General features: G+C 36.3%; 1 protein-coding gene across 1 annotated transcript; it reads right to left on the bottom strand.

Annotated features, from left to right (window-relative positions):
• Positions 1-3,814: 3,814 nt before the first annotated feature.
• Positions 3,815-7,466, bottom strand: LOC111802018 (adenylate isopentenyltransferase-like). Its single transcript, XM_023686276.1, has 2 exons — positions 7,322-7,466; positions 3,815-4,686 (listed from the first exon to the last, which is right to left on the bottom strand). Exons 1-2 carry the CDS (start codon positions 7,464-7,466, stop codon positions 3,815-3,817), a joined length of 1,017 nt encoding a protein of 338 aa, XP_023542044.1.
• Positions 7,467-10,446: the final 2,980 nt, after the last annotated feature.

Below are 10,446 nucleotides of genomic sequence, written 5' to 3'. Positions count from 1 at the left end.
AATTCTGGTGCATTTGTCAAGTCTCTCAAACTTACAATTATCATACTCTTCAAGGGTTCTATAGGGCTCAAATGATGCTCTATGTGTACTTTGTTAGCTAATTAAGAGAATGACATATTCGAGGGCTCATCTCAGGGAAGGATAGCCTCGAAGGTGTCGTCATAAGTGACTCAAGTGTCGAATATAGGGTATTTTTTGTTTGAGGGCTCCAAAGAAAGGAGTCAAACCTCAATTAAGAGGAGGTTGTTCGAGGGCTTCATAGACCTCAGGAGAGGCTCTATCGTATTCTTTGTTCGACGGGAGGATTGTTATCAAGAGAAAGTCCCACATCGACTAATTGAGAGAACGATATGGATTTATAAGTAAGACCCACCAACCTGATACCGATTTGGTATATGGTCCACAAGAACTAGGGCCAAGTACACAAGCTCCAAAAGAAAATGGCCCAACCCACTTACATTTCAGGCAATAAAAAACTAAAGAACACCAAGTAGACAATAAACAAGAGGTGAATGAGATATAATAGCAATAGCTAACCCAATTTCGTACACAACAGGCAAAGTGCAGAACCCAATACAGCAGCAGCAGCAGCAGCACACACCCCGCCGGCTGCCGGCCACTGGCATAGAAACACACAATAAAATAATGAAAACCCCCAGAAATAAAGTGTCCAAGTTTTTATTTAATAGTTTGATGCGCATGCACAGAGGAAGCAAGGCGCGCGCACGCACGCACGCACGCACGCACGCGCACTGAGCAGTTGAGTTGCTGCGCGCATCCCTTAAGGTTCACTCAACTTTTTGGGCTGAATTTTTAATGGCGCCGAGGAGGAGGAGGAGGAAGAAGAACACATTCGCCGACAGCAGGGGCATGTCCACTTCTGCCGCTTCCTCATTGTTTTTTTTTCTTTTTTCCCTTTTTACGAAGACATGCGTATGCACAATCCCAGTTCTTGTTGCCTTTTCATTTCCTGCGCTGCCGCTGCTCTGCTCTGCGCTGCGCTGCTCTGCTCTGCTCTGCTGTCTTCTCTGTCACTTGCTTCCTTTCTGTGTTCAACACTTTCAGCTGACTCACTACAAAATCATCATTCCCCATGCCTTAATCTATAATTCTATATTACATTATTATCATGATTATCGTATGTTGTTTTGACTTCCGTTGTAAAACAATAAAAACTGCGTCGGGATGAGAGCGATTTTAAAGATAGAATGATTTTGAAAATAGGATAATTAAGAAAAATTTAGAACAGTACTCGTAAGAACTTCAAAATTAAGTATGTTTTATTTAGAACATGCTGAAAAAACCCTTGTTGATTTGATCCGTAGGGNTTTTTTTTTTTTTTTTTTTTTTTTTTTTTTTTTTTTTTTTTGTTAGATCTCACATTGGTTGGAGAGAGGAGCGAAAGTTTAAAGAGGACAATATTTGCTAGTGGTGTGCTTGAACTGTTACAATTGATATCAGAGCTAGATACCGGGAGGTGTGCCAGCGAGGACGCTGGGTTTTCAAGGGGGGTGAATTGTGAGATCCCATATCGATTGAAGAGAGAAACGAAACATTTTTTTATAAGGGTGTGAAAACTTTTCCCTAACATACTCGTTTCAAAATCTTGAGGGGAAACCCAGAAGGGAAAGCCTAAAAAGGACAATATCTACTAGCGGTAGGTTTGAACGGTTACAAATGGTATCAGAGCCAGACATCGGGTAGTGTGCCAACGAGGACGCTGGGTTTTCAAGGGGGTGAATTGTGAGACCTTAGATCGATTGAAGAGGAAAACAAAACATTTCTTATAAGGGTGTAGAAACTTCTCCCAAACAGACACGTTTTAAAATCTTGAGGGGAAGCTCATAAGGGAAAACTCTATGTGGGCTCGGACGGTTACATCTTTAAGAGGTAAGAAGTAAATAACGTGACCCTGTATCGCAGAGAATATTAGGGTAATTAAATGTCAAATCCGAATTCTGGGTATGGAGCGTTACATCGTTAACTCACTTGAATCTCTCTTTTATGGATCAATATCTATCGATTACAAGATAATAACACATTAGAAGCGTTAACTTCTTAGTCAATATACATAACTTGACTAGTTGAGTCATACTTAATTAAACAGTCAGCTTTTTATGCATGTATTTGTTTATTACTCGCTTAACTCGACGGCTATGACACATGCTACAAACTAAGCCAATCTCTCGAACTATACATGAACTCAATCATACACTCGAAACCTATCTTTCAAGTCACACTTAGTATTAATCATAATCATGGAGCCACACATTTAAATACATGAATTGTGTTAGAAACATTATAATATAGGCTTCTAAACCCTAGGCCACTCAAACTAGGGTTTATAAAAACTATGGGCTAACCAACATACTCTCACTTTGTTTTCTATTGGGAATTGAAAACATGCGCATGATTCAAACAAACACATTTTCTCATAAGAACAACAACAATAATAATAATAATGCATTTATATGATTAAAACCATGAAATCTAGATATTGGGTTTGTTCAAGAACTTGAATGGAAATGGACAAACTAAGTGGACCGACAAGACAATAATTTTAAGATTATTTCCATGTTGTGTTGTACGATGAATATCTTATGGTGAGCTACAACATTAAATTCTAAGCATATGATAAAATTAACACCCAAATAATTTGTAGATGAAATGTCCATTTCAAAAACATGTTTGTATAAGAAAACTATACAACCTTAAGCTTTGTCTTTAATTTTAGATCAAATGGTTTGGTCCCCATTTGGATGACATTTACCCAACCCAAGAAAAATCTTTCCATTTTCGCTTATCTTTTTTTGAAATTTCGTACCTAATTTAGTTGTTTGTTTTAGTTCTACTTCTATACGTAGTCAAATTTTTGGAAATAACAAGGAAAGTATAACCGTCCAAGCCCACCACTAGCAAATATTGTCTTTTTTTCGGGTTTTTTCTTCTGGGTTTTCCCTTAGGGTTTTTAAAACATGTCTACTAGAGAGAGATTTTCACACCGATGTGGGATCTTTCAGAAGGTATCGAAGATCGTTAAATCATCACTCGACTCAAAGCTTGAACAGTTTGACAAATTTGATTATCGTGATAACCCATCAACTCAACTTGAGATTAATTGATTTATTTTAGACCAAAATTATCATAGTTTCAAATTAATTATAGCTTGTCTTACCCATGTGCTTGGTTGATATGATGTTGTTAGTAGAATAGTCTTAGAGATGCTAATCGATATGGAATTCAATGTTCTACTATCATAAGCTTCTCGTATCATGACAAATAAAGAGATATCATTTAAATTTAGAGCGAGATTTCTTTCCATCAGTTAAATAGGATTCGGGACAGAATTATATTTTTCGTCTTCAGAGGTAGAGGAACTCAATACTTGCAAATTCTCCATGGGGGCAGGGACGGAGAGGGAGAAGATCTCCTCGACCCCGATCGAGCCGTTGGCATCTCTATTAAAAATCAACATTAGTGGCTAACATTCAGCCGCCAAGGGGGGGTTGAGTATTGACTTTCATAATATTCCATGACAGAATGATAGAATGGAATTAGATCTTCAATTATGCTTATATATTTTTTTAAAAAGATATGAAATTGAAAAATAAAAAATAAATAAAAATAAACAGAATCACATTATTTATGTAATTTACTTGAACATTACAGTAATTCAAGAGAGATTAAAAAAAAAATGAAACAAATTTTGCTATGTTGAATACTGTATATTTGTTTAATTAAAATCAACAAAAAATGACCCAAAAACCAGAACCGGCGGCGGCGGTGGCGGTGGTCGCGGTGGCGGCGGCGGAGGCTACTCCTCCAAGAAGCGGTTTACAATCCTCAAACTGGGTTCCCAAATCTGGTTCTTCCATATCTCCTCCCGGTTCATCCTGTTCCCCGGTTGAACCGCCGCCCTAAACGCCGCCGTCGCATTCAACACGTTTATATCCCAACCCGCCTGTTTCAGTTTCAAAATCTTCCCAATCTGCCTCTTCGCCAGCACGTGCGTGTTCAATTTGATTTCATTAACGGCGTCATCAAACGCCGATTTATGAATCTTGTTATTCCTCGCCGGTGGGTATTTTTTAAAGTACTTATCAAACTCAGGAACTCCAATTGCTTTTCTAATCCCACTATACGACGCCGTTTCCGCCGTAGTTGGATCATAAAACTCGGCTAATTCCTCAAACATCCCGAGTTGGAGCATTTCATCAACTCGGATTGATAAATACTCTGCCAATATCGGAAACGCCACGTCAAGCCAGAGGAAACAGCACCGGTAACGTAAATCAGAGGAGATTAATCGGGGGATAGTAGCGTTGAATACGTCGTCGTTTGGATTGAAATGGGTTACCAACATTGCGTGGATAAAGGAATTTGACCCACCGACAAGAATCGGGAGTTTGCTTCTAGAAGCGATGTCGGAAACGACATTGTCGGCTCGGATTCTGAAATCGAGTGAAGTGAATTCCCCTTTGTCGGAATCTATGTCGCCGAGAATATGATGTGGGACGTCATGTCGTTCGTGTAATGGAATCTTGTTTGTTGTAATGTCTAAGCCGTTGTAAACTTGCATTTTGTCGGAGTTTATGATTTCGGCTGGGAAATGAGTGCCTAATCGGACGGATAATCCGGATTTGCCGCACCCGGTGGCGCCTAATATCACTAGCATCTTCTCCTTCCCGCCGGTGGTGGTGGCTGCTGCCGCCGCAATGGCGTTCACGAACCGCCGTTCGCGGCGGCGAGGAATCAACGGCGATTTTAAAAAGGAGATTCTAGAAGAAAAAGAACAATAAGAAGAAGAAGAAGAAGGCAGTGTCATTTCTCTGTTTTCTCTGTGTTTTTCAAATACAAATTATGAACGGGCGGATACATTTATAAATTTTATATTGTGGCCCACCATTTTTTTTTTTTAATTTAATTTAATATTCCAATTTAATTAATTTAATCTTTGTTTTTATTGACTAAAATAGAAATATAAATGTATTTTACTCCTACACCCGTGACTTTCTCGGTATTTACCCTCGCTCCCATTTTCTATTATTTTTTTATTTCACGTCAACAATAATAACATGTAAGATTTAATATTTGCTAACAGTATGCTTGAACTGTTATAAATGATATCAGAACCAAACATATGATGTAACAGCAAAAACGTTAGGCTCTTAAAGAGGTGGATTGTGAAATCTCTTGTAAGTCCAGACCCACTCGTAAAATGGACAAAACTATATTTAAATTTACTTATGTTTTTTTTTAGCATAAATTAATGATTAAGCCTCGTCATCTTGGGAACATCATTCCTTTTCTTTTGCAATTTTTTAAATCATTTCCTCCAAAATAAATAAATAAATAAATAAATAATTAATGAGATTATTTTTTAACAATGAGCAGTAATTAAAGCCAAAATCAAATTATACGGATAATAAAAAATTATATTTATCCGTCAAACTAAAAAGTATAATATTTAATTCACTTTTAATTATTGCAACCACACTCAATCAAATTCTTTTTAATAATTTTATTTATTTATTTATTTTTGTATTGTTTCAAGAATTTTTGTAAATCGTAAAATAAATTATTTATTTATTTATTATTTTTATAATTATTTCAAGAGTTTGGTTAAACTAAAAATTATTTATTTTTCGTAATTTTTGTAAATCGTAAAATAAATTACTTATTTAGCTTAATTAATTTTAATTAACATAAATTGCTATTGTAATTATGCATTACATCAATAAAATACTATTTATAATAATGATGTATTATAACCATGTAGAAATAAAATAATTATTATCAACCCTAACAATTATGACACGTTAATTTCTCTTTAATATTTATATATATATTTTTAAGTTCGGGATGAGCTGATTCAAACTCCATCATTTTCAACCGTTAGTCAAAAGCTTAATGGAAAAAAGAAGAAAACAGTCCGATTGAGACCTGAAAAGTTAAAATTTTACTTTCGGGTTTATAATTTCTTCATTTTTAAACTTTTTTTATTTACGATACATTCAATTTAGCAGCGTTGGAGTATAGTAGGGGTATTTTGGTCATTTTACGTGGACGAATGAGAAAAATATTTTGTTTGTATTGTATAGGAGAGGAGACAAGGCAATAAGTTTGATGTTAAAAAGAGAAAAAGGAAAGGGGAAAGGAAAGTGTGTTATGGGGATTAGAAAGGAAAAAGAAAAGTAATGATAATTAATAATGGGAAAAGAATAGAGAGAAAAGAGAGTGAATGTCGGAGAGAGTGGATGAAAATGAAGCATGAATAATGGAAGAAGGGAAGCTATGTTTGGGAAGTTGTCTCCATGTGATGCCCACTTGTGGCGGCAACCGTTGTGGGCATGGGGCCTTCCATTCTCATCACCCATAGAACTCGAGCCGTTCTCGTCTCGATCATGCTCGCTACGTATCATCATCAGTATCACGTTTGTTAGGAAGAGATCTCCATACCCTTATAAAGAATTTTTCGTTCTCCTCTCCAATCACCCCCTTTTGGGGCCGAGCATCGACACTCTTCCCCTCTCCAATCGATGTGGGATCTCACAATCCACCCCCTTTCAGGGCTCAGCGTCCTCGCTAACACACCGCTTGGTGCCTAGCTCTGATATTGTTTACTTTAGTCCGTTGTGTAGTGTCATAGACTCGAGACGTTCTCGTCTCGATCACGCTCGTTATGTATCATCATCAGCATCACGGTTTTAAAATGCGTCTGTTAGGGAGAGGTCTCCACACCCTTATAAGGAATTCTTCGTTCTCCTCTCCAATCACCCCCTTTTGGGGCCGAGCATCGACACTCTTCCCCTCTCCAATTGATGTGGGATGTCACAATCCACCCCATTTCAGGGCTCAGCGTCCTTGCTAACACACCGCTTGATGTCTAGTTATGATATTGTCTGCTTTAGTCCGTTGTGTAGTGCCATAGACTCGAGACGTTCTCGTCTCGATCACGCTCGTTATGTATTATCATCAGCATCACGGTTTTCAAATGCGTCTGTTAGGGAGAGGTCTCCACACCCTTATAAAGAATTCTTCGTTCTCCTCTCCAATCACCCCCTTTTAGAGCCGAGCATCCTCGCTGATACTCGTTTCCCTCTCCCTTCAAGCCTCAGCGTCCTCGCTAGCACACCGCTTGGTAGATATTGTCTGCTTTAACCCGTTACGTATTATTGTCAGTCTCACGATATTAAAATGTGTATACTAGGGAGAGGTTTCTACACTCTTATAAAAAATGTTTTGTTCCCCTCTCCAACTGATGTGAGATCTCACATGAGAACTCGTCTAACCTAGACTACCCAAGACTACCCAATGTTTTTTTTTCCCCGATTTGGGTTGGGTTGAATTTTCGGAAAATGTCTATTCACAAGTTGACATTTTTTCAGTTGGGTCTCGACCAACCTTAAAATAGGGTTACCTACCCTACTTTCAAGATTATTACGAAGATTAAAAATATTTGACATTTGTAACTGATGTTAATGATACATTATAGCTTCTGAGTTGGGTTGTGAACTTTATTCGGGTTATTTGGATCACCAATTTCGGGCCGGTTCAAAAGACTTCTCCAATCCAATCCGATCCTGTATATCTTTAATTTGGACATAAACGAGGTATAGGAATGAAATAGAAGACGACTTCGAGATGGAGTAGATATGTAGGGTAAAGAAAAAGGGTGTAATAATTGGAGTATACATATTAGAGACCCCACCTCCTTTTGAATGTCTGAATTGAGCCAACCTCAGCAACTAATGCACTTATGTAATGCTTCTATTCAAGGGAACAATCAAAAAGATAGAGCACCACCTTCATTCTTATTACAAAATACACTAACCATAATACCACATCTCCTTGTCCCCCTTCACCTTCCTTTTCTATTTTCTTTACAAATTCTATGACTTACAGGTTGATATCCCGAACATGTTCAGCTGCAAGAACCTAAAATGAAAGATCGATCGACCCCTTTTGCCTATCAACTGAGCTGCTTTACCGAGGAGGTTCAGGAGCGAATCAGGGTTAGGTTAGCTGATGGTCCACTGCTAGCCAGCTTCGATAATGGAGGCTACGTACATGTCATTTCAAAACAAAATGATAGATAAATGAACATGCCACAAATCATGTTTGAATATCGTACGTCATTGTTATGAACGGTTGATCCAATGAGCTATTCTATAACCTAATTCAAATGATTTATAAGCTATCAAATAATGGAGCGTCTAATGATCGTTTGTTTTAAAAGCAAAGTCTTTATAAATTTTGTTTTTAGATTTTCTATCGTATTCATTACGATCATGAATCACATAAGACTCGTCATGTGTTATGTCGTGACTTTTGAAATTCGGTTCACGAATTCAATGCCTTAAACTTTGGAATATCTCGAGAAAAAAGAAGAAATAAAAAGCATGCATATGAAAATTTCAGTTTGAAAATTGAAATTCAACCTTTGACTGTCTCATTGACAATTTTAGCACCTTCTTTTTTTGACAATTTTATTGAATTTCAAAATGGTCAAAGCTCCAAAGTAAAAGTAAAGAACCAATGAAGAAGAAAATAGACCAAACGGGTCGAAATTTTGAAATCCGTCCACCTCATCGTCCACCTCATCATCATCTTCTTCGTGTTTGAACTAAGACCATATTTAAAAAAGCGTTTTTAAGGTTTGAATTGTGAATATAATTTATAAATATAATGATGAGTTTCAGTTGAAAATATTTTGATTTAATTATTCATTTTTTTTCTAGAAATATTAATGATTACTACATACGATAATTCTAGGATTTTTCAAATGCAACAGTGAATTCGAAAAACTAATAAAATCATCGGGAAAAACCTAAGCTGATGAAACTAACGTCGGAAAAAATTATTGTCACGAACACTTTGAGGCAACTTACGTCGGGAAAAACCTAAGCTGATAAATTGTTGATTATTTATTATAAATTCAAATAAAAGGATGGAAAATTTAAATTATTAGCGTTGAAAAAAGTAACAGGTTATTTTAAAAGTTTCTTCCGACAAAAAAAAATAATAAAACATGAAATTGTAGAGAACCGACAATGAACCATAAAAATAGTTTTTAAATAAATAAATAAAAAAAGATAAAAATTAAATTTCCTCTTTTTAAGGGTAACGAAAAAAAACAATTAGTGTCCTTTTCAGTTACCTAACCGACGGTAACTTGCATTTAGTCTGTGGCGATGTCGGAAAAATAATAAAAAATTAAAAATTAAAAATAAAGGAATTTGTTTTTGTCCCTTAAAATTTTTAAAAAATTAATTAATTAATTTAAAATAAATTTAAATTTTTGCATTAAATTTTTTATTGAGGATTAATGAGAATAATAGTCCCAACTCGACTAACTAAGGAAAATAGGATGGGTTTGTCAATTTTGGACTTTCTCTTTTAGGGCTTCCGCTTAAGTTTTAAAACACATCTATTAGAGAGATATTTCCACACTCTCATAAGTAATGTTTCGTTCTCCTCTCCAACCGATGTGGGATCTCACAATCGACCCTCCTTGGGGTTAGCGTTCTCACTAGCACACCGTCCGGTGTCAGACTTTGATATCATTTGTAATACCCCAAACCCATTAAATATTGTCCGCTTTAGTCTGTTACATATCATCGTCAACCTCACAATTTTAAAACTTATCTACTAGAGATAGATTTCCACACCCTTATAAGGAATGTTTCGTTCCCCTCTCCAACCGATGTGGGATCTCACAATCCACCCTCCTTGCGGTTAGCGTTCTCACTGGCACAACCCTCGGTGTTAGACTCTATATCATTTATAATAACCCCAAACCCACCACTAACAAATATTGTCCACTTTGGCCTGTTACATATCGCCATCAACCTTACAATTTTAAAACGTATCTACTAGAGAGAGATTTCCACACCCTTATAAGAAATGTTTCGTTCCCCTCTCCAACCGATGTGGGATTTCACAATCAACCCTCCTTGGGGTTAATGTTCTCACTAGCCCACCGCCCGATGTCAGACTCTAATACCATTTGAAATACCCAAAACCCACCACTAACCAATATTGTCCATCTTGACATGTTACATATCACCATCAACTTCACAATTTTAAAACATATCTATTAGAGAGAGATTTACACGCCTTATAAAGAATGTTTCATTTCTCCCTCCAACTGATATGAGACCTCACAAAATGACGTAAGTATATATATATATATATATATAATTAACCTTAAAAAGTGAAAAATATTATTTTTCTTTAAAAAAAAACCTCCGCGAAGTGTGGAATTAGTAAAAGACGGCATTCCTTTTAGAGAGGAAATTATTTTTAAAATTGGAAAAAATTATAAAGTCAGCTTCCACAATTCAACTCTTACTTTCAGACCAACTTTTATTTCACGCACAATGATTTTCATTTATTTATTATTATTATTTTGCATGAAAAAAACTGTCCGACACTTTTTCCTTT

This window comes from Cucurbita pepo, chromosome LG09 (genome assembly GCF_002806865.2).
Source record: "Cucurbita pepo subsp. pepo cultivar mu-cu-16 chromosome LG09, ASM280686v2, whole genome shotgun sequence".
Classification (NCBI taxonomy): domain Eukaryota; kingdom Viridiplantae; phylum Streptophyta; class Magnoliopsida; order Cucurbitales; family Cucurbitaceae; genus Cucurbita; species Cucurbita pepo.
Note: the sequence above shows the minus strand (reverse complement) of the source record. Positions and strands in the feature narration are given on the sequence as shown.